This window comes from Phoenix dactylifera, unplaced genomic scaffold (genome assembly GCF_009389715.1).
Source record: "Phoenix dactylifera cultivar Barhee BC4 unplaced genomic scaffold, palm_55x_up_171113_PBpolish2nd_filt_p 000566F, whole genome shotgun sequence".
In the NCBI taxonomy this organism is placed as follows: domain Eukaryota; kingdom Viridiplantae; phylum Streptophyta; class Magnoliopsida; order Arecales; family Arecaceae; genus Phoenix; species Phoenix dactylifera.
In genome coordinates, this window is record NW_024067971.1 from 47,824 (window position 1) to 74,181 (window position 26,358).

Below are 26,358 nucleotides of genomic sequence, written 5' to 3' on the forward strand. Positions count from 1 at the left end.
TAGTCTCTCCCACTCTAGTTGGATGGGCTTACCTATTTTAGATTTTTATCAAATTCCAATATTATCTTTTCCTGTTCTCTTGCAACCATAGCAAGAGCTAGTTCAGTTGGACTATACCTTTGCTTCAGCATTTAAGTATCATCCTAAGTAGATGATGCTGCATAATCTATGAATAATATGCATCATATTGCGAACTGTGAAATTATTTACACTTCATCTTTACAACCTCAGTAATTACCCGAGTGGGCCTCGCATGGATAAATGTGAGGGCCAGGACAGGTTTGAGTAGAGTTGCCATGTGAGTTCTGTCAGGCTGAATGGGGCTTAACCAAGGCAGGCCGAGTGACCACAAGAAATAGAGAAACATAGGCTGAAGGATGCTGGGACTAGTTATGGAGTATACTCATTCTAGGAATGATTAAGAATTAAATCTTCGGCTTATGGGTACGCAACCTGAGAAGCATGTGATTGGTTATTAACAGGTCGAGTCATGGTATGTGACTAGCTACTTGAACATGGGCAATTATGAGAACTAGAATGAGCACTTACTCAATGGATTAGAGTTGTATTATATAAATGATGACATGTAACTAGAAGAAAAAAATTCTTTGACAATCAAACACTTATCTTTATCTTTATCTTTACTTTTAATTTATCATTGTATTTATTTTTATTCTCTTTACTTTAGTGACCTAGTTTCACTCTTGTTTATCCGTAATTATAACGTAGAATTGTAACCTGACTATGTCCCACCTTCTTCTCTTTCGAGAAGGTGGTATCATAGTAGCAAGAGTTCTTGAAGATCAAGGCACCAGAAATCATAGTACTATTTGTTCATCCTGTCTTCTTTTCGGTTATTGACTCTGATGGCACGATTGCAGACACAAAACCCGCCAATGGATGTATGCGTCGTTCATCCCCCTCAGTAGAGAATCTGATGGCTAATATAAATATAAACAGTAATCTAAGTCACAATATATAGGGCATCCTAATGTACGTAGTTCCCACCATTGTGGGGTTTAGGGAGGTTCAGTCCTCTTATGTAAATAGCTAGGGCAAATCCTCAACTATTCTTATTGTAAATACATTTGATATTAATCTATGCTTTTCTCTTTATACTACAAGCTGAGTTATATGCTGTCCCCAAAATCATTAGATTTGTCCTTCTTGAGGAACTTGTTTGGATGCAGGTATAAATTACCAAGGGATAAACTACTCAAACAATCTAAAATAAAAAGAAGAGGAGTAATGGGAGATGACTAATTTCCATCATCAAGAAAGCTCAAAGATCACAGAGTTCTGAAAAATAGGGATAGTAGATACCTTCCCAGAGGTGACTTACCATATTCCAAAGAGTGAATGATCCAAATCCACTTGCTAGCCATCTATGGACATATTCGAGGTGTCATTTGTTGTTGCTTCCAAACAGGGCCTAAAACAATTTCCTACTCCAAAGCTGGCATATCATTACTCTCTCCCGTAGCCAGTGTTGTATTGCACCTTTGTGATCATGTACTTGTTCACAAATGGCATTTCATTCAAAAAGACTTACTCACCTATTAACTAACTAGTCACTTGACAGTAAAAGTTTAAGCTATTAAGGAATGTGATAATATATCAAGTTTAACATCAAAATAGAATATTTTGGTTATGTAATTACCGTATTAGCTTGCATCTTTTCATCAAGTGCAAGTGATGGATGTGAAATAAGCAATTTGGGATGGATATTTTGTTGTGCTCCTATCTCCTGCAAGTATCATGAACAAATAAAGGCCTATTTAAAAGAGAAGCATATATTTTTGGAGGTTGAGTCTGCGCTATAAATACTTAAAACTAGCATGTGAGGATGTGATGAACGAATGATCGTATTGCTATGATCCCATATGATTACTGATCTATTAGTAATTACAAATTAATAGATGTATTCCGAGATTTTCTTAGTCACTCTCACAGCTTCTCATTGTTAAAGAAGAGGTTGGCCAAAATCTAAACCAAGAGGGGAGCACTTGGAAAAGAAGAGGGGGGTTGCATGAACTGTCATTCTCATTTAATTAAAGTTTTTTAATTATTATGTTACTTGATAAATGAACTCTTTCTTGCTAGGATATTTCTATTGTTTCTTTTCTTAAAGTTGTGTTTTATTATAGAACAGGAAAAGACCACTACATAATATTACTAATCTCTTGTAATCCTTGATGATGTCGCTCTTGGAATATTTTTGAATGCAGATTGTTTGGAATATTTAAGAAAGGAGAGAAAGATACTAGTCACCCTATTTTCATGGGATATAACAGTGCGTAAAAACATGAAAACTGGACTTGGAGTTTTAGTTATCCGACTGGATAACAACTTAGAAAAGTTAACTCACTAGTCAATAAATTTTTTTTAATATGATACAATATAATATTACTATAAATATATAACATCATAAATAAAATATATTTACAACTATGTACATATATGTATTTATATATTTATTCATTCATATAAATACATTTAGTACAAACATAAATATGTACAGATATATAAATATAAATAATATGACAATAGCAAACATCTAATAATATAAACTTTATATAAAGTAACCAATAAATATATAAATACAATTAGTAAATAATAATTATATATATTCATGTACACAAAATGTACATGGAAAATATTTTATAAGAAGAATTCTAGAAATTCAATTGAGTTGGATCACTGATCCATAAACTCAACCAAGTTACTGTGCTGGATCATTGAGTTTTTGATTGAATCATTTAAATTCCAATCAAGTAGTCCAATATGCAATCCAACTAGGCATCTTACTGTTTCAATCTATATAGGCTGATCCTTGAGTTGAATCACTGGGCTTTTAAGGAGTCAGATAAATGTATCATCCTATTCAAATAAGTTAACCACAGGGCCAAACTAAACAAAGTCATGTGGGCCTGTTTGGATATTTTTTATTTTTTTTTGGATAAAAACGGCATTTCATAAAGCTCTTATGTGAATACAACCTGTCAAGTCAAAAGAAATAAAATGATACAATGAAGAAGAAAGCTCAGTGGCACAAGTTCAGGTAAACTCTTCGAAGTGTCGAGCAATGTAGGAGGCAACCCAGTCTGCTCCTTTGTTCGCCTCCCGATACAAATGTGTTGTCTGAAATGATACCATCCCTCTGACCAGTCTGTGAGTCTTATGAATCAGTGGGTGACTATCCTCATATCGATTCACTCTTTATATCTAATCGATCACTATAGATGAGTCTCTCTCGAGGTGTACTCTATCTGCGCCAAGTAACCTCCTCGCATAAGAGATGCCCTCCCACGCTGCTTGCAGCTTCGCCTTAATGACCGTCGAATTGGAAGTACGCCGACCTCCCGCCACAACCAGTCTGCCACGATGGTCTCTAATCACAAATCCCATTCTTCCATATGCTCCATTCGCCGATACGTGGCTATCGAAGTTAACTTTAAGATGACCCAGAAGTGGGGGCACCCAAAAAAAAATAGGGCAAACATATCTTAGTCTATGTCAGCTGGACCTCTCTCAATCTTTTCCTATAGAATGGGAAAAGAAAAGTTAAAATCCAAATCTAAATTTCAAGAATAAGGAAAAGAGAGTTGCGCAGGAGATAGACAGCAGGATCTTCAAAGCCTGACATGTCCCAACCCCTTCGGCCTCTCTCATAATATGGTCGAACACACACAGAGAGAAAGAGGGAGGGTTAAAGCAGTTGAGGGCAAGGGGTCCGTATCGTAGGACCAGGTAAAGTGGCGGTTGACGACAAGGAAACTGTGAAGGGGTGGGGGTTTCGCCTCGTCGCTTCTCCCATCTACTTGAGCTGGAATCTGATGAGGCCTCCACAGATGACGGTACCGGGGGGGGGGGGGGGGGGGGGGGGTCCGACCACGGGGGGCCGAAAGCGGACGGAGGAGGGCGGAGCGGCTGCCGCCGCGTGTTGGGTGTGGCCCCACGCACCGCCACCGACCGTCACGTTCTCGCACGGTTGGTGGCGGCGGCAGCGAGGTCGACGGGCAGCGGCCGGGCGGTCGGACTAAAATTTAGCTGTCTTTGTCGGCCCTCTGCATTCGTACCTCTCGTGCACGAAATTTATCGTCTTTTAGTGAAAAAATTAACCTCCAGTCCTTGGTTTGATTGCCGCTTCGCAATTAGCTCATGATCATTTGCCCTGGAAAAAACAAGGGAAAGAAAAATGCACTTGAGTGTGCCTCTTTGGAGGTGTAGTGCTTGACTTTGCAGGTAGTTAGGTCTTTGTTATTATATCTAACTAGCAACTAGACATATGTGCAAACAGCTAAAAAACTAAATAAAAAATGTATAATAAAAATGAATTAAAATACAATAAAAATTAAGAAAAAAGAAATTATTGAAAAGGAGAATAAACAATAGATTACTCACAAAATATGAAAATGATGTAAAAATATAACAAAACAAATTAAAAAATAACATAGAAATAAAAACAAAAAGTCACTTCAAAATAAATCAACAAAATACAAATCTCTATTGTGAAAATTTCAAAAATAAAATAATCTATAAAATAAGCAAAATTTTTTAAAAGTATAAAATCAGATAATATGGCTCAAAAAAAATCTAAAGTAAAGCTATAGAACACAAGTCTATAAACAACAAATATCAACTTAGAAATTTTAAAAATAACTTAAGCAGAAATACAAGATATCTAAAAGTATCGGTTAATTGATATGATCACTAGAAATAGTAAATATTGATATATTCATAGGGTAAGGAAAAAAAATAAAATTAAAACATAACAATATGATTAATAAAATATATTAGAATAAAATAAAATTTACAACAAAAAATGAAATATTAAAAGGCATACTATAAGAATGAAAATATAGTGATGAAGAATCATGTAAAAAATAAAATGAAAAAGAGAACTTACAAGTAAAATCATGAAAATATAAATATTCTTAAAAAAATATAAAAATCAAGAAAATATAATAAATATAAGAATATATAAATTATGAATAGGATTAAACTAAATAAAATGAAAAAATAAAAATTTATATATAATAAATTAGAAAAATTAAATTAAAAACATCAAAATTAAAAAGTTTGGGTCGTAGGCGTATGCAGTTCTAGTTCGAATAAATCAAATTCAAGTTGGGTTGACCTATGCATATGAAACTGTGTACACATGCAAACCTCACCTAGTCTACTTAACATCTCAAAACTTAAAATCAAACCTGACTTATTTTTTAAATGGGCTGCTTGACCCAATCAGAGTAACGCATTTAATATAAAAAGGTTGAATCAGGTCATGTTTGTAGATTATTTTTTTTTTAATAATTATGATATCTATTCGAATGGCTGCAACTCGTCATACGCCATTTTGACTGCAAGTTGACAAACCACAAGATGGCATAGAGTTGCAATTCAACATTCAACTCAATTTATTATACAATTTGAGTTGGAGGCATCCAAAACAAGCCGACTGATTTGTGCTTATGGGACTCCAAGCAGCCCTTAAATGCAATTCAAATGCAATTAGCTGGCTAAACAATTCATCAAAAGTGATTGGTTTCTCCAAGTTATTCACAGATGTGTGAATAGAGTCATATTCTTGAGAGAGCCTTACCCTCAGCGATTTGTTAGGCAATGGCTTTAAGTGAACTAGCAAGATGCTTCATTTTATGAAGACTCTCAGTAATAGAAAGAGTATATTTCTTGAGAGTTTAAAATTATTGTTTAAAATGAATAACATGAGATGGAGATAAGATATCATGAAGTTTGCTTAGACAAAGTGATGAAGACATGCTAGCAAGAAAGGGTTCTACAAGGAAAAGGAAATTTGAGAAGACACACTCAGTGTGGGATTTTATGTATTGTCATTTTTTTAAATAACATACTTTGCATAGTAATTGGGATGAATGCTATGGATTTCAATCCCCTGCTTCCATCAATATCATGAATTTGATTTTTTTCAAACTTTCCATGAGAGTTACGAATTCAAACTCACTCCTTCTTTATCTTAGATTTCAAACTCATTCTATCAATTCCATAAATTCAATTCTTTTAAAATTTTCCCTGAGGGCTACAAATTCAAACTCCTTCATTGATGTGATTAGGATTCTCACTAATCTTGTCATCTTTGCATTTAGTATCACAACATCCCCTGATGCGATCTCACCAAGGTACACATGGGGATACCTCTCAATATCTTTTCATACCGATTTATATTAACACGCAAATTATGAAGGTCAAATTCGTCTACATGACGACGATCTTGAAACTCTTAGATCCCGTGAGAGGTGTTTTTAAGTAACCCAGACATACATACATACATACATACATACATACATACATATGTATATATACATTTTGATATACATATACATATGTACATGAATGCACACACATGCCCAAGCGCACGTACATTATGGATACACACATAAGCAGAGGTACCAAAAAATTGCTTATGGAAGTCAATTATTAGGAAAATATGTAAATTAACAAGGCCTGCATCTAAATATTAGTAATTTCAAGGGCTGCACTTTAATATCTAGTTTCCTTTTCTTCCAGTTAGTTATACTAGAATTCTTATTGCCTCTACAATGGACCCCTTTATGGAGTTGCGCATGCTCAAAATGTAGTTGGAAAAAGAAAAAGGTTAAAGAAAAACAAAGGAGGGAGTTGCACCCTCACAATTACCTAGCATGTGGCAAATTAGAGAAATTTTATACAAATGAGCATAAATATATTGAAAAAAAACAAAATTATATATTGAACAAGTGACAAGTGTGAAAAAATTAAAAAAAAATTCACAAAACATGAATAAAAAATTAAATGGATTGCACCCACATCTTAATTGATGCATAGCAGCCAAACAAACACATGAATGGTAACATTTTATACAGGTTATCTGCATGCACTCGCACAATGTGTTTTAGAATTGTGAACCAACCTCTTGTCTCTACCTTGTCCTCAGGTTCATCCAAGTAAACATAATATCCTTGACTGAAAAAAAGTGAATGAGAAAATTGCGAGAAGCAAGTGGATCGATTAGGGCGTGCAATCCTTGAAAATTTTACCTTAAATTCAATTCTTTGTAATTGCTTGAAGAAAAACCCTATGGTATTAGAAAAATTAATTGGTTTTTCATGAGAGTGGCACAACAAAATCCATCAGTTTTGCTTGCTGGGTCGAGACAAATTAATGGCTCCCAAATTCATCTAATCTCCTCGTTTGTTTAATGATTACGGCCTCAATGTATTTTCATTTGAGTCCTTGATTCAGTTTTACACACACTTTGCTTATTTTACATACATTTGTAAGGCTGTATAAACACTTACAGGTAGTTCTTATAGCCCTTATGGACAAGAACAAATAATTAAGTTGTCAGCTAAACAAGGGTCAAATTATCAACCAATGCTCATGATCATTAAATTATTGGTTATTGTTTTTGTTATCATTAATCTTTATATCTGATTCACTTAACCAACTAGAAGAACAGATAACCTATATATATATAGTTAATATAACAGCCAGATTTGGTCTGATTTAGTGCCTAAATTCATGAGAACTATGAAATGTCGAGAGTACTAGCCATGTAAGGTAAATTAGTGCAAAACTATGATCAAACTATGCCAAATGTAAGAAACTACCCTTGAGTTTTATTGAATTTAGCTATGTAGAGTCATATTGACTTTTTTACTTTCTTTTTCTTTATTTTTATTTTTGAGCAAACACTGACATAATTGGGAAAAAGAAAGAGGAAGGATTAGTCTCCTAAGATAAGATACATCCATTAGGTGTTTGGTCTTTAACATCCAATGCTTGTAATCTAGATTATAAAGAAGTATCAAGTAAGCAATTTAAGCTAAAATCATTCGAGCAATTCCCAACCTTTTTCAATTGTGCAAGCGGTTAATCATGAATACTACCCGAAGAAGGTTTAATATTAGAGATTAGATATGAATGATAGGACTCAACAGAGGGTAATTGGTGTTATTTAATGAAAAGAAGATTAAAAAAAAAAATAGAAGTGAAACATACATTAGAAATAAATTATTTTAATATGTTGAATAAAATCTTCATATCAGTGCCCCAAAATAAGTTATGAAAAGGGGGTTTACAACATTTATAGAAATATCCAGCACACAAATAAAAAAATTTAGCAAAAGAAGTTGCCTCATCCATGGAAGAGATGGTCCAAAGAAAATAGAAATGTGAAGAAGAAAACCATTCATGGGTTGGGGGGTGGGGCGGGGCCAAAAATGCTTGAGGTGGGCTTATTGTGTAGTTAGGGCTGAAAATGGACTCGAGCTGGCCCGAAGTCCATCGGGCCAGGCCGACTTCGGGCCAAACTTCGGATTAGGTTCGAAAGAGTTCATATCAAGTTTGGGCTTAATGTAGAGCCCATTTATTTTTCGGGCCTTGTGCAGGTATGTCATTGGCTCGACCTGAGCCCGAGCCCAAATAAGGCCCGAAACGGGGCTCAAATTTAGGCTCGAATCAATTTAGTTTTGTATCTTGTTATTTAGACAGAATAATGAGGAAGCAAATGATAAATTAAAATAGGTTTAACTGAGAATAATATATTATATATCATTTACTTGTGTTATAGGAGAGTGTTTAACTTTTAACTAGCTTTTTACTTGTGAAGCAATATCATAAAATATTAACTTCAATCTGGTTTGGATCAGACCTACTTTTGGCCCAAATAGATAATTCGGGCTAGCCTAATTAGGTTCAAGCTAGGCTTAGGCCTAGATTATCCAAACTTTTTCAGATCTAAGCCCAACCCGAAGTCCGAAAAAAAATTTTGGGCTGGGTTTGAGTAGGGGCATGACATGGCCCGGCCCGGCACACTTCCAGTCCTATGTACAATAGGCACAAAACAAGTAAATGAATGATAGTGTCATGATGATCCGTGTGAGTAATGGACAGGTTTTTTGGAATACAACATCTCCAAGATGTACCTTTTTAGTGTCAAGATCATAAACATGTATATACAGACGTTGACCATGAGGATATCCAACAAATATGCAAGGGTTGCTTGCTACTCAAATTTATCTATAGGCTTAGCATGGTGATATGGATAGTGAAGGCAACTAAATACTCGTTTCATGTGACCATAAGTGGGAGATTTGCCAAATAATATTCCATAAGGAGCTTTCTTGACAATATTGGCGTGCATGGGCCACTTCAATATTGTTTTCGTTCAAAGGCACTGTTTTTTTGTGATGTGTCAACACAAAGTTTTTTTGGTGATCTAGAGCATTTTCTCTAAGACATTCTTTCAAAGCATGAGGGGTAAACTCAAGTCTATTGTCATTTCTAATTTGTTGAACTTAAGAATGGAATTGGATTTTAACCATTGTACAAAATGTGGAGAGATAAACAAATGTTTTGAATCTGGTTTTAATCAAATAGCCCCAAGTACACTGAGAACAATCACCAACTACAGCGAGGGAAGAGGTGGGGTATCTGTCGATATCTCCCAGCTGTAGCATGGAAGAATAGCTCCCTTGTTTGTTTCTATTCAACCCTAAACAACCCAATCCCTATCTTGGGCCACCCAATTGTAACATTAAACCACCCAATCCTAAACTTATGCTACCCGTCTTAGTCCTAGACCATGAGATCCAGATCCTAAAGTACCCGATTTACTTGATTCTAACCTTAGTCATCTCTAGGGGTGCAATTGAGCCAAGCTGAATCGAGTAGCTAGAGACTCAATCTCGACCCAATTCAAAATATTTGTGTTTGAAACTTGAAATTGAACGAGCATTAATATGCAAGCTCAAACTTAACTCGATCAAAAAAAGCAATACTTGAGATCAACTCGAATATCAATCGAGTCATACTTGAGCTCGAGTTTGAGCTCAAAGTCAAGCTTTGGTCATAATTAAAAAAAATATAATTAAAACAAAATATAACATAATATTTTTTTAAATATGAAATCAATAATATATATTATAAATAAATTATAATATTATATAAATATGTATATATATGTATGTATGTATGTATGCATATATGTGTGTGTGCGCGTGTGTGTAGATAGATAGATAGATATATACCTGACTAGGTTCATAAGCCTTCAAGCCGAGTATTTGCTAGCCAAGATTGACTCAAGCTAGGTAATAGTCCAGCCTAGCAAAGCTTGGACCCGCATCGAGCTTAAGTAGCTTGTGAGTTCCTCAGCTCATTTACATCCCTAATTGTCTTTACTATTCTCCTCAGATGCTCTCCCTACACCAAATCCCATCCCTACCATATGACAAACCCAAGATATCCTCCATGATAATCTGTATTTGCTCTATGCCATTTCTATGACATAGATTAGGCCAAGAAGAATGTTAGGTGTTTGGCTCTCACATTCCCTTCAAATGACCACATTAACGCTCAAGTCTTCCCCTAAATCAAGCTAAATTACCACACTTGCCATCCTTAGCCTCCACCATTAATCTCCTCCGCTTATAAGATCTCCATCCTTTATTCGCCCTCCGTCTCACCAATCTAAGAGGAGAAAGGAGCCAATCCTCTTATGCCATCTTGCCTACCTCTCTGTCACAGAATCATTAGAAGATAAGGGTGCGTCGATTGCAGCAAGCTCATCAACAAGGCCCTTCACCAGTTGCAAATACTCAGTAACAGATGATGATCCCCGTTGAGCCAATGATAGAGATTCCTTGAGTTGCATGACACGGGAGTGAGACTTGTTTGCATACAGGCGAGTGAGAGTCATCCACACCTCATGGGAGGTTTCACACATTGCAATAAGTGGAATAACCGATTCTGAGACGGAGGAAAGGATGGCATGAAGGATTAGTTTATCTTGCCGAAGCCAATGAGATTGAACAACAGCTGATGCATCGTCTTGAGAGGAGACGGTAGACGGACGCTTGATGATACCATCAATATATCCCATGAGATCATACCCAACGAGAAGAGAGATAAATTGAGCACGCCAAGAAGTGAAGTTCGTCGGGGTGAGCTTGAGAGGAAGCTGTGAGGAAGCATTCACAGCTACTAGTGGCAGCATGTTGCTGGCAGGAACAGGAGTGTGCAGGACAGGATGACTCGAGGTGCTGGATTTTGCCATGGAGAGAAATCAGAGAACCTTTGATGTTCGTAAGAACGAGAAATGCTCTGATACCATGAAGAAACTGCTAAAAGGATTTTATTATATTTCTCTCAAAAGTTACAAACGATAAGGAGTACAATATATAGGATCGGCTAGGAACTGAAAGGAGGGAGGATAAGTTCAGAGGTAGTTCAGTGCAACTACTTCAGTTAACAGGAGCGTATCAATGGACGTTATCCAGTGGGAAGAGATAGAAACAAAAGTGATACTATGGTTGAGATGATTCTGTGACACTCTGTACCCTTAGATTAGGTTTGATCCCCCAATCCTAGCTGTTCCCTTCAATATCCTTTAATCTAGCCACCTAAAGAAACACAACGAAGAAGCGCACTCTCCTAAAGAGTAAAATCCTAGTATTATACCTTCTCAAGCTTCTCCATTTAGCCTCCAGCAATTAGGGATCAGCCAACCCAACTCAATCCTAGACACTAGATCTTATAAACCTGAATCTCACTCTTTAAACCAAACATCTCTCTCTCTCTCTCTCCTAAACCCCTCATATATCACTAGCTATTTGAGTCTCTGTGAAGCAAGTGAAGAATGACCCTCCAAATTATTGACAAAAACATGCTTGGATACATGGCATCTATATAGGGTCAAACAATCCAATACCAAATCTTTAAATCATTTCTCGACATGGCCTCTCTTCCTAACTGAATTCGAGATCCATGGATACAGGTACATGTGCACGAACTACCTGTCTCATGCTTGAATCCATAACTTGGTTTCTGCTTAGCTTGGGCAACTCCAACATTCAAGTTATATTATGGAACTCATGCAGCGAGCCTACTCTCTTTTCTTATAATTGCATTGGAGAACCATGGTACGTAGAGATGCATGCTGTGAACTATCTATTTCATGCATGAACTTATATTTTGATTTTGGCCTGATTTTGATGTTCGAGACCCATATCCTAAGTTCTATATTCTTGTGAGTTGCATGGAGTCTCTGCTGCTTCACTAAATTCCATATTAGAATGAAAGTATTTAACAGGCATTGTTCTTTCCTTTCCAAAATCACCAAACATTGTATTGAGAGAATCGATGTGCTACTTCCCATCATATTTCTTGTAGGAAAATAATCAAGGGATGAGAAAACTGATAATTAACTTAAACCTTATCAGGTAAAATGAGCCTATTGTATAAATCCTAGGGTTGATGCTGCTCATGGACATAGAAATGCTAGGAGGAGGACAAGTAGGAAGAAACACTAGGGCCAGCCAATGGCCCATTCCACCAGCACGTGCAACAAGCATGTGTCGCCCAGCCCGAAGCTGGGTTTGGGCTTGTAGCAAGACAGGCTGGTCAAGTGGACCGAGCCGTCTCATCTAATGCATACACACATACCACTACAGTAAAAGGGGGAAAAGCGTCGGTAAAAACCATCCCGACGCTTTCCTAAGCATCGGTAAAGCGTCGCCTATGCTACAGTGGAGAAAATATTTTCCGACGCTTCCAGAAGCGTCAGAAATTAGCGATGCTTTACCAACACTATAAACGCTTTAAAGCGTCGTTAATTACAATTTAGCGATGCTTTAAAGCGTCGGTAAATGTTCGTTTTACGGACGCTTTAAAGCGTCGCGAATTGGCGTCGGTTCGGAATTTTAACGACGCTTTAAAAATCGGAACGTACCGATTCTATAAAGCGTCGCTAATTGGTATCCGTTGGTGCTTTTAACGACGCTTTAAAGCGTCGTTAGCATATTATTTTTTTTAAAAAAATTTTAAATAAATTTTAAACTTTGTTTACAAAATCAAAGCCGCACACACTAAATGAGATATACACATGGCACAATCAAACATATTTATCTAAACATTCATATTGTCAAATTACATTCATACTATCAATTTAAGTTTACAATGTACTTCGAAAAGTATAAAAAAATACATATAAAACTCCAAAATAAATGCTTCAAGGGTCGATGGCATCACCATCTCTACGTGCAGATGAAGTACCAAGAACTTGTAATAAAAAAAACTTAAGAAGTTAAGAATACGAAAATTATTAAGCTCTTTAAAAAAAATATGATACTCTTGTTAAATGTTCAAGTAGATGGTTCAAGTAGATGTAGTAATTTACCTCAGGAGAGACAAACTGATGCAACAAAGATGTAATCTGATTAATCTGAGCCCTCAAAGATTGTATCTTTGACTGGTGGCTCTGATTCAACTCTTGTATCTCTGCCTTCAGATCATTAACCTCTGCAGTGCGACTACTCTGTCTAGCATCTTGAGTATATCTACACATTGCAGACAACTGAGTGGGGGTAACTCCAACGCCATAACCCCTCACTCGACCATAACGCTCCGAGCCCATCAATTTGGTAAACACCTGAGCCCATCAATTGCCGATTGAAGATGACTCTCCGATACGCTCTGAAATAAGGGATGTAGCTCTGTCCTATATCTCTCAAAAACAATCAAATTAATTTTTGAAAAATTGAAATACATAAAAAATCATTGTACAAATTATTAATGAATACATACAACTATATCTCTGGACTTCTCTCGGACAAAGCTGCCATCTCGGTGGGTGTGAGTCATCTTATATAACTCCACCTCAACAGGTTTCCTCCCATGGTCTTCCATCTACAGCAAATAGTTTATTGGAAGTGCTATATATAGAGTCGACAGAATCCTTTATTGTTGTAGTATACACAGTGTATTATACAGAGTTCTTCATTCGTGGATGCTTATATTAATGATATCACTATCGTAGTCTTTACTTTAGGTAATAAAGAAATATTTTATATCTATTCTATTTGATTATGCAATTTATTATCTATTGTGCATGTCTATATATCTATATATCTATTGTAGCAATTAATAATCGTGCGATATGGCGTGTAAGAATTCATTTAGCACACATGCCATGCTGCGGCCTGCATGCATCCAAAGTTCCTTTGGGGTATCTCGACCTGGTCCCCTCAATCAAACATGGAGAGCAGGCCAAGCATAATAGAAGCATCGATCCCTGTGATCGATCTCCTTCCAGTTTGGTTCCGCAACTTTGATTTCTGACCCGAGTTGAGTAGAGCCTTCTCGCAGAACGAGAAACTTGGCTTCTACCATCTCAAAGATGTCCCTAGTCTCACCATATGCTAGGTTGTTATGGCATGTCTCCAAAATTTTTATGCCACATCAGCAATCCATTGTGGCACGACCTTAAGTTTGTTAGGATGCGATTTTGGAAGATTTGAACTCAGCTATAGATAGGTCGAATGGTTCTCCAAAATAGATAATAACAACAAACAGAAAATCATCTTAACTAGGGGAGACTATGTCTCTTTGTTCTCTATTTTTCTTCTCCTTCATTTTCTATCCATAAAACCTTTATCGGAGGGCTCGACCGGAGCTAATCAAGCGACCATTCACCATTTGTTTGTTGTTTTGTAGGTCTATAAAAGTGATTTACGTCGATGTCCCAAGATTAGCAGCAACATATTGGCATTATTTGTAGGAACGGTGGGAGAAAAAGTCATAAGGCTCTAAAGGAGCAAACATCGGGTGCCCACTCCGCCTACTCCATATGATTTCCTATGCAGTCCTTTAGGTCCCAATCTTTTCAACCCACTACAAGAGTTGTTGATGTGGGATGAATCGATCTACTTGCCAAACAAGTACAAGCCTTGGTATCAGTGATGTGGAATATGTAGCAATGAGCCGGTAATCCCAAATCGATCAATTTAATCACCAAGGGTTTTGGCACAAAACGGTGACTGCCATTGGCCCCAGAGCCCAGTGTAGAGCCATGACCTACCCTTTCCCAATATGAGCGTTGACACCGAAAACTCTTCACCATGGCTGGAAAAAATCTCTAATCGCAAGGCCGGCCTCTGATGCGTGATCGAGGAGATGCATTGCCAGATTGAGGTTCTGTGGGAGAAGAGGGCCGATGTAGAAGATGAACTGAAAGTGATCAATGATTCCCCTTTCACCACTGAGATCCTAGAGGAGCCTCTACTAAAAAAATTCAAGACGCCAAAGTTTGAACATTATGATGGCACCACTAATCTGATGGATCATCTAGCAAGCTTAACGGCTCTCATGATGATCCAAGAAGCTAATGATGTCGCGATGTGCCGTTCTTTTTCAGCTACTCAAAAAAACGTTGCACACTTTGGTTCTCCAGCCAGCAACAGGGATCTGTTGGTTCCTTTGACCAACTCAATCGTTGATTTGTAAACTACTTCCTTAGTAACAAAACCTGGAGAAAAATTTCCACGAACCTCTTTGTCCTCTAGGAGGATGAGGCACTCAAAGATTACATCAACTAATTCAATGAAAGTGCATGACCTGGACCAGTTCGTTGTTGTGGCCACAACAATGAATGGTTTGATTTTTTCACGTTCCAGCTTCTCACTGGATAAGAGGTCTCCAAGAGACTTTGTTGAGCTCCTCCCCTATGCAAATAAGTATATGGAAGCTGAAGAGGCTGGAGTTGCCCGGAAAGATGCAGCAAGAAAAGGTAGCAACGGAAAGCGTAAGAGCTATGAAGAGAAAGTCGACCATGGAAGTAAGTGCGGCCGAGATAAGAGGGTTGTTGGATGAGCTTATGATCCATTTTTGAGGTTCAAAAAAGTATACCCTCTCAGTGCTTTGCGGGCCTAGATTATGATTGAGATCCAAATGTAGAGATACCTTGGTTAACCTCAGAAGATAAAGACTCCAGTCAACAAAGAGATCCAAATAAGTTTTATTGGTTCCACAAGGACTATCGATATAACACTAAAGAATATCTTCACCAAAAGGACAAGATGGAAGCCCTCATCCGATGTGGGCATATTCGTTGCTATATTAGGTCCGGGTGAGAAAACGCTGAGCAGAATAATCGTCCCAAATGAGCCGGATAGCAACAAATCACTCAATGGATAATTGCCTTAATCCATGAAGGATCAGCAGAAAAAGAGAGCCCATGACTTGAAAGTTCAGAAAACAAGCTCAAACTCTTGACAAGGTCATGACCACTAGATGAGGAGAACACCGAACAATTGATCTTTCACATAGTCAAAGTTGATACAGTAAGACTTTATCACAACCTAGAACCTCACCCAAAAAGGCTAACCGGATATTATTATTTGGATTCTTTGGCCTTGTATAAGTATCCAAGGTCTACCTAGTGTATAGATGATGTGGGACTAAACATACACCCGTATGGATCTTTACATACTTTGCCCATTTAGGCCCTAGTTTTGTCTTCAGGCTAAGGGTTCAAATCTAATCATAAATATTATGATCGGCCCACGGTCAGTCCTATTGGGCCCATGCTATAGTGTTCTACAGTCCATATAGGCCATGGATCGGATCCGCTCTGATACCATTTATCGCAACTCTAAACCTCACCCAAAAAGATAAGCCAAAATATATTATATTATTTAGATTTCTTAGTTTTGTATAATTATCCAAGATCTACCCAATGCATAGCTAATGTTGGACTAAATACATGCCCATACGGATCCTCATAGACTTATACAATTTACTCTTGTATATTTGCTGCTAATGAAGTTGTATTTTAGCTCTTCTTCAATGCAACGCCAGCACCGGTCCGACTGGCCTATGGAAACACTCTAGAAATAATTGGAATCTCAGTTCTGTGAGCTTACGTGGCTAAATCTAGAGAGCTGAACTTTAGGTTCTCTTGTGGGGACAACCCAGAAATAATTAGGATCTTCGTTCTATGAGCCTACATGCTAGGGAGCTAAACTCGAAAAGCTGAACTCCAGGTACTCCCGTGAAGATATTCCAAAATTGATTGGAACCTTCAAAAGAGTCCTAGTCTCAACTAGGCTCAGATAAGAAAAAAACACACTTAGTTAATCATCCGAGCATTGTCAATTAGAAGAACCCAACTGATCTTAAGTCCTAGTCTTAACTAGGCTCGGATGGAAGGAAGTATGCTCGGCTCAATCACACGAGCATCGTTGACCAAAAGAACCCAACTAATCTTAAATTTTAGCCTTAACTAGGCTCAGATGAAAGAAAGCATGCTCAGCTCAATCACTTGAGCATCGTTGACCAGAAAAACCTAACCGATCTTAAGTCCTAATCTCAACTAGGCTTGTATGGGAGGAAGTATGCTTGGCTCGATCATCTGAGTGTTACTAACCAGAAGAACCAACTGAACGCCAACTCAAAAATCCATAAGAGGCTATACCGTGCATCAGGTAGCAACTTCGACACACATCTTGGTAGAGGCGCTACTATCAACCTTGGCTATAATGAAATTTTTTTCATGACCAAGCCTATCTCCAAAAAGCATTATCTCTGAAATACTTTGCTTATCTTTCCTTCTCAACTAGCCTATGTATGGGTTCAACTCATCCTATCATAGTCTTGCCTTATTATAGTCTTTGGGTTTATCTTTCTTTCTTGGCTAATATTCAAGAGCATCATGATATTATGTTCTTATCTAAAAACACTAAAATGATCATGGATGATTGTATTCCATCAATTACGACTCTATCCCAACTATCAAACCCGATTTGGCTAGCTTAACAACCTGTGGATGACCAAACATAGACAATCCAGGTGGAGGTAAATATAAGAATCCTTTTTCATTTCATCAATGATATTTAATTACATGATAGGTTCGAGATCAAGCTAATCTACTAAAAAAAAGAAATAAAGGAAGAGAGAAAAGGAGAGGAAGGAAGAGAGACAAGCTGTTTAAAGCCTTGGCACCTTGTCCCAAAGACCAAAGAGGAGATACATCCAAAGGTCTACTTGCCATGCCCCGACGAAGGGCACTCGTTCAATGAATCGAACTTTTTCTTGGGACGACTCCCATTAGGAGCTAAGAAAATAAGGGAATGACTGAAGTCTAGCAATTTCCTTCTGACATTTTCAGAAGCCCTATTAGAAGGAATCAGTGATTTCTCATTGGAAGTCAATCAAGGGCTTTTCTCTCAGCCTCAACTACTGGCTATCTTACCTTCAACAGTTCCCTACCGATCCCAAAAGCCTGGACCTCAGCCTCCTCGGCCCTATTCTGACTCTTGCTCAGATTCTACTTCGGCCACCTTTTCCATGGCCCATCAAAGAGCTAGTTGGAGTACCTTAATGTGCTGATGAAGACCTTCTCCCCACGAAGGATCCATAAAAATACTATGCCACGGTAAAGAGGAGAGGAAGAAGATTAAAAAGGATCGAATTCCCTTGGTAGAAAAAAATAGAGGTCACAAAATAACCCTGGAAGTTGATTTCGAGAGAAGCCATTCCCTATCTTCTTGTAGGTGACTGGATGGCCTATATGATTCATACAAGCAAATCGATGGAGTGTGTCCTACCCTCTTTACTTCGGACAACCCATATCTTTTTGGAAGACCAAAGGATAGAATTCAGCTGTCTCGTAGAAGAAGTTGCGACCCCTCAATCTGCATCTTTTTTGGAGCAGTACAAAGTCTGCTGGCGGTTACTTCCTTCGCCCGAACCGAGATGTTGTTTCGGACTTGACAGTGGAGGGGCTAATGTTGTAGCAATTGATAACTAGTGTGATGTGGTGCATAAGGATTCATCAATCATGCATTCTACGTTGTGGGATGCATGCATCCGAAGTTCCTCCGAGGTATTTTGGTTCGGTCTTATTAGGTATATATGGAGGGCAGGTCGAGTAGAGCAAAAGCATCCAATCCTCGAGACTGATCTTTTTCCGGCTCATTTCTACAACCTCGACTATGGACCCATGCAGAGTCGATCCTTCTTGTAGGATGGGCAATTCAGCTTCTATCGCCTCAAAGGCCTGCCTGATCCTACTATGTGCTAGGTTGCCGCGACACGTCCCCAAGGTTGATACACCACATTAGCAATCCATTGTGGCATGACCTCGAGTTTTTTAGGATGTGATTCTGGAAGATTCAGACTCTAGCTATAAAGAGGTCCGAATGGTTCTCCAAAAGTGGTAATAACAATAAATGAAAAACCACCTTGGCTAGGGGAGAGTTGTCTATTTGTTCTCATTTTTCTTTCTCCTTCATTTTCCATCTATAAAATCTTTACTAACTTAAGCATCGGAGGGTCTGGTCGGAGCCAATCCGGCGAGCGTTTATTCTTTGTTTGTTGTTTAGCAGGTCCATCGAGGCGATCCATGCTGACTTGTCGAGATTGGGAGTATATATATATATATATATATATATATATATATATATATATATATATATATATATGCACTAAAATGGAGGTGCTGCTTATGCAGAGCTCTCCATTTGCTATGTGGATGCTTATATTAATGATATAATTAATATTACATTTATTTTGGATAATAAAAAAAGACACTTATATCTATTCTATTTGATTATATAATTTATTATCCAGTGTGTATACATAGTATAGGCCTATCTATTCACAATGTGGATGTTATTTTTGGATAGTAAATAACACTCTTATATCTATTCTATTTAGTTATATAATTTATTATATATTATATATATTATCTGTTATATAGAGGTTCAACTTGTGCCGGACTCTCCATTTCTATGTGGACCTATATTAATAATATTATTAATACATTCCTTATTTTGGAAAATAATTAAACTCTTATATCTTTTATATTTTATTATAATTTTGTTATCTATTCCGTTATATCTATTTTATATTATATTTCAAAAATAATTAATAAAATATACTCAGCACATCATACGGGTTATACATTACTTTATAGACTAAAATGGTTTTGGTGCATGACATCTAGCATCGAAAAAATTAATAACAAATCTTTCCGAATCATTTCTTACTATGTTCTCCCTTCCTAAATTTGATTTGGAATAAGTATATATTTATACATATGCATGAATATCTAATTTGATTTCAGCCAAACTTTGCGTCCAACATAATCTAGCGCTCAGGAGCGGAGAGGCCAAAAAAAAAAAATGCCGATCCCTCGGATAGCAATCGGGACTCGGGAGGAGGTGATTCACCCAAGCGCCTTCCAGGCCGCGCTCGCGGAGTTCATATCCACGCTCATCTTCGTCTTCGCTGGCCAGGGCTCCGTCATGGCTTTCAACAAGCTGACCGGCGGCGGTGCCACGACGCCGGCTGGCCTGGTAGCAGCATCGGTGGCTCACGCCTTCGGACTGTTCGTGGCGGTGTCGGTGGCAGCTAACTTCTCCGGCGGGCACATCAACCCGGCGGTGACCTTCGGTGTCTTCATCGGCGGCAGAATCACTTTACTAAGAGGCATCCTGTACTGGATCGCTCAGTTCCTCGGCTCCACCGTTGCCTGCCTGCTGCTCCGCTTATCCACCGGTGGCCTAGCCACCGGCACCTTCGGCCTCACCGGTGTCGGTGTCTGGGAGGCTCTCCTCCTCGAGATCGTCATGACCTTCGGCCTCGTCTACACCGTCTACGCCACCGCGGTGGACACCAATAAAGGGAGCCTCCAAACGATGGCACCGATCGCGATCGGTTTCATCGTGGGGGCCAACATCCTCGCCGGCGGGCCCTTCGACGGGGCGTCGATGAACCCGGCGGTGTCGTTCGGGCCGGCGCTGGTGAGCTGGTCCTGGAACGACCAATGGGTCTACTGGCTCGGCCCACTCATCGGCGGCGGTCTCGCTGGGCTCGTCTACGAGACCTTCTTCATCCCCCCCACACCCGAGCAGCTCCACACCAGTGACTACTGAGTAACAGCTGTTGCTCGTTCTCCCGTTGTTTCTTCTGTTCTTGGCCTCCAAAATAATTAATTCAGGCTCTTGTTTTCCTTTTCGTTCTTTCGTGCAATCTTGATGTACCATGGGGACCATGTGGGCCATCCACATTCTATGTTGAATTGGGGAGAATCCAAACTCAATAAACTTGGTGCATGAGATTGTGGGCTAGAGCATTGTGGTTGGTGCTAATAATGGCCTCTTTTCGTTTTCCCTACACAAAGGGCTCGTTTGGTTCGCAGGAAAAGGAGGGGGGAAAGTGTGGTCAACGGAAAAGTAATAAAATGCCTCTTGTTTGGTTGGAGTTTTCAAAGGAGAGAGATGGGAAAGTTGTATTCCCATGGGAATATGATTCCCACATTTCATGGGAAAGTCTTTCCCATGAGAAACATGGGAAAGTTACTTTCCCATGAGGTGAGAATCACTCTTTTTTTATTTTTTCCCAAAAAGACCCTTCAGCATTAAAGAAGCATTAAAGAGGCATTAAAGACCTAATTTTTATTAAGGGCATAATAGGAATTATACATAACTTTCCTAGGAAAGTGGATGGTCAACCAAACATAAGCACTTTGGAAATTAGTCACTTTCCCATGGTTAACCAAACATGTCAAAAGTACTTTCCTAGGTATCCTCTTCCTAGGAATTTGATTCCCAGGAATCATATTCCTAGGAGGGAAAATACTTCCCGCGAACCAAACGAGCCCAAAGATGTATCCTTATATACTTATATACTTCTCTTCAAATTTAATCACAAGCATCATGATTGGTCTGAATATCCTTAGTAACCAAAGTGGCCCATATCAAGTCTCGTAATCCTTTTGCATCAGGACTCCTCCTATTTAGAGGATTTAGCTTCTACCAAATCTGAATGTAGAAAAATACTTTTTTCTTCGCCGCATGGCTAAACCACTTAACTTTGTTTGGAGATGGTTTCCAATCTTAGTCTTCCGTACTGGATGGTAGATCCTCATCTTCAGACATGGGAGACAACTTTACAATTGGAGTTGCTGGTGCTTATATTGAAGGTGTCGCACATGAAAGATGATATCGGTGAGTTGGGCGATCTTCTCCTCTAATTGTGTGAGATATTCCGTTATCTCATCATTTATCGAGGTAGAACTAGAAGCCATACTCGTTTTTATCCTTCGGTGTACTTTAAGCACAAATAGCTCTTCTCCTATTTGGTATTGCTCGCATGTTGGGTCTATAAAATAAGGCCCCCACAGATATAGAGAAGCAAAGCTTTGATACCAACTTACTCCTAAAGATGAAGAGGATCGAGGCTCTAATACCAACTTAATTTGATTGGAGAGAAGGAAGAAATCCTTCAACCATTCAACTTGAATCTCTCCAAGAAAAATAGAAGATGAAAAATTATGAAAGTAGGGTTAACATACCCTTTTCTGTAATTGATAACCCATTCATCATAAACTAAGGCATATAGCTCCTATTTATAATAGTAGTGAAGTCCATTTCACAATTCAAGTTGAATTCCTCTCTTAGTTTGAATAGGACTATATTTCGAAAAATAAATATGACTAGTAAAAATAATTATAAAAAAATAAAATTCTACAAGAGAGGGGTCTGGACTTCTATATCAACTTTGCTTTTTATCGCTCTATCTAATTCTTCATGGATTGAGAGACATGCTCCATCAAAGTCTCCCAAAATAACATTTTTGGTTTGACATGGCCATTTTGGGGCCTAGACAATGAAATTTTGGCCCATTTTATTTCCTTATGGGGTTAGTCCTAAGATATAGATCTCAAAAAGTTACCTGATTTCAAAAAAAAGATCATCTTATTTGGGTGTCGTATGACTAAGTTATGGATGCTAAAATTTTAGCTCACGATTTGACTTTCCGATGTGGCGAATCTCGCTCCTGGATCCTATATAGCCCTATCTATATTGGCCAAAATAATTTACATCGAGTCTAGCGATCCTTCTAGATACCCATAATAGCCAAAGTGATCTACACCAAATTTGTTAATCCTCCTGGATCATATATAGTGCTACCTTTGGCTTGAGGAATGATTGTCGCAATACATTACATGCCAACCTACAGTGATTGGAAGGTTAGTTGCAGATTGTGTTCATCATGGTAAGGACACTATACCATACAATTGGCCTGTATCTCATCCTAAAGAGTGCAAGATTTTAGATTTCTCTGTCCACATGCCAATGGGAGCAAAAGGTCCTATTCACTATATTCATCTACAATTCCTCCTTAGCTTGATGCCTAAGAATTGAGAGTAGTAAAGATTATTAATACTTGATTATGTGGAGGATAGCCTCTTCCTTCCACACTATAAGTTACCAACCTTCTTAATCTTTCCAAGCAAGCATATCTGCAAAAAATCCCTTGAATGGTGGGAAGAGTAGTTAATTTCCATTGTTCATGTTGATGGTAGTGAGAAAACATATTAAAAGTCATCAGCAGATATGAAAGAAAAATGTCATTGTTTTAACGGAATAGCTAACCTATGTCCTATAAAATTATATATACCTTGCTAAAAATATTCACTGCGACACAAAATTGAATTTTTTTACTTCGCATGGTCATAATACTTTCTAGTTTTATCGACCACAAGAATGTAACTATTATGTTAATGCAAAATTGTCAACTTACTTGATCAACCAAATAAATTCATGTGCTTCTATTTTTAGCAACTTGATCAATAGAAACAAAACAAGTTCAAGTCCTCTCTTGATCCTTCGAGACCATGACTTGTTCACAGCATCAATGTCAAATCAAATTCTAACTCTCCCTCTCTCACACACACACATTTGTTTTTTTAGAAGGTGGACACCCATTATATGGCATAGGTATTGCATCATGTACTAAATTTAATTATAGTATGCCACATTTATAAATGGCTCGTAATGATGCATCTCCTCGAAAATTAGGGTTGTTTATCATAACTTCTACCTGTTGCATATTCAAGCAATAGTTATTTGGAATTAAATGCGATATCAGACTCTTGCTCTTGCTTCATGCAATAGTTACAAGAAATCAAATGACACAAGAGACTTGTGGTCTTTCTCGAACCTTCAAACATGGAATAGTTTGAAGAAATTAAACGATGCATGAGTCTCGAGGTCTTTCTCGAACCTTCCAATATCATGCAATGGTTGTATGTAATTAAATGAGAAAATAGAAACTCATTCCTTCTGGAATGTTCAAATTCCTGCAATGGTTATAAGGAAAATGAGATTTCACTTATATTCTCGAACCTTCTGGTTTATGCAATGGTTTAATGGAATCAAATGAGACAATATACTCACTCTTTCCCAAACCTTTGAGAAAATATAGTGGTTAAAAGAATTAAACAAAACACTAAGTTTATTCTCTCTCTCTAACCGTCAAATTCATGAGATGGTTTGAATGAAAATAAATGAGACATCAAACCTATGCTCCTCCTCTAACCTTTAAATTCATGCAATGTCTATTTGGAATAAGATGAGATATTCGACCCATGCTCTTTCTCCAACCTTCAAACCCACTTAAAGGTTGGATGAGTTAAATGATCAGACTCTAGACCCATGCACTTTCTCATCCAAATCCATGCAGCAAATATATGGAATTAAATGAGACTACAAAGCCCACACTTTTTGTTAAAATTTCAAATTTATGCAACGGTTATAGAATTGAATGAGACATTAGAAAAACGACCTCTCTGAGATATACAGTTCATGCCAGAAAGGTATAAAGTTGGACTAATGTGAAAATATTAGGCAATTTACTTTATGCCTACCATTTCATGCTTCTTAACTGTTTCTCGAACTTTCGAGTTCATGCAACTTTTATAAAATTAAATTAGATATGAAACTCATGCCCGTTCTGGAACCTTCGAATTTATGCTTATAAAAGAAATTGAAGGGGTAGGAGCATGAAATCAAATGAGATATTAAAAAATAGTCAGTCCCACAGCAGATTGCATGAAGCCAAAAGAGCCATCCTCCTCCTTGTCGGCACTACAAACATGTCAAGAGCCATTGGAGGTGAATCCTTTGATTCTTTCACCATCAGTCCCATACCATCCGTACCTAAGCTTGACCAGGACCCACCCTAGCCAGTCGACCTCCCTCTTCTTGAACGGCTTGCGAGGCTGCCCCATTCACGCCTTGGAGCCATGAATCCCCTGGCTTTGGCGGTATTGGGTGACCCCAAGACTCCCCTGGAAGCCTTCCGGCTTCCACCAGCCAACAGATGGGATCATTTGGCCTTACATGGCCAAGGGATGGAGGCGGACAAAGGAGACGGCCAGCACTGCGAGGAACGTCGGCGGTGGCAAAATTGTCTCCATGGCTGCCACGGCGGGGTGTTGAGAGGTCGGAGCCATGCCAGAAAGCAGGGGCAAGCTGGAGGAAGGCAGTGAAGTAGAGGCGGCCCGCCAACAGTGGGCGAAGGTGGCGGTTCCTCTGCTGGTGGGGGTCATACATGCATGAATGGTTTCGAGCGTGATAGCGTACGAGAAAGCTACGCTCGGCATTCCTCTTTGGTTTTCAGTGTTGCATTAAATCATCTATATTAACTGATGAAGTCACTTTGAATCTAGAGTTATAATCAACCCAAGCTTGATCGATCTGGATCTGCCCAAGCTTCGTTTGAAACTAATTTTGAACTTGAATCTCAAGAAGTTGTTCAAGCTTGAATGTTTCGAAGCCTTTGAAAGGAGTCTTCCTGAAAGGCTCGCCAGCATGGTAGTTGCTGCAGTGGAAGAAGTTGTTCAATGCCACTTTCATGATGAAATAGAATGTTGACAAAGCCATCACCAACTGGATAAGGAGAGAAGGATGGAACTAGGAAGTCAAAAGACTGGGCAATGGCAGATTCCTTGTTAACTTCCCTAGTGGAGCTTTAATTTGTGAACCATTTGATAGAAGTCCTGTTGATGGTGGCTATTTCAGAATGTCTTTGAAACAATGGGCTTTGGTCGATGGAATGGTCGAGCATCATCTTACCATTAGAATTTCATATTGTTTTACCATTAAAATTTCATATTGCTTTATTAATGTACCTCTCATGTGTTCACATTGTGATTCGGTCGAAAAAATTATGAAATCTTTTCTTGAAATAGTAGAAAAAAATAGTACTTCACAGTAACGAGCGGCTCAATACATTTGGAGGCTAAGACGAACTCACTAATAATAATAATAAATGCATTTAAAAATTATTTGAAAACCTCAATGTATTTATAGCTAAGAGCCTTTTGGAGGCCTCAATGCATTTATAGCTAAAACTCTTTAGGCTCCGTTTGAAAACTTGGAATTGAGGAGAAAGGAATGGAATGGAATGGAAAGTTAAAAATTTTGATGTTTGGGAGTTTTTTAGTGAAGGAAAAGGGAAAGAAAAGAAGGAAATAGGGAGAAAAATTTTGGTCTCCAATTCTCTCCTTTCTTTTCTTCCATAAGTGGGAGGATTTGGAGAGAAAGAAATTGGAACTTAATAAATTTTTTTATAATACCTATTTTATCCTCTACTCATAAGCATACCTCTTTTATAATAAGGATATTTTAGTAAAAGTGTTAATAAGATATGCTTTCTTTTATTTTCTCTCTAAACTTTCAAACAAGAGGAAAGAAAGTACTTTCTTTT

The 26,358-nt window shown here is 38.1% G+C and overlaps 1 protein-coding gene across 1 annotated transcript; it reads left to right on the top strand.

Annotated features, from left to right (window-relative positions):
• The first annotated feature begins 19,941 nt into the window (after nt 1–19,941).
• Nucleotides 19,942–20,913, top strand: LOC103711314 (probable aquaporin TIP1-1). The gene has a single exon (XM_008797413.2). The coding sequence runs from the start codon at nt 19,983–19,985 to the stop codon at nt 20,733–20,735; it is 753 nt and encodes a 250-aa protein (XP_008795635.1). The 5' UTR covers nt 19,942–19,982; the 3' UTR covers nt 20,736–20,913.
• The last annotated feature ends 5,445 nt before the right edge of the window (nt 20,914–26,358 follow it).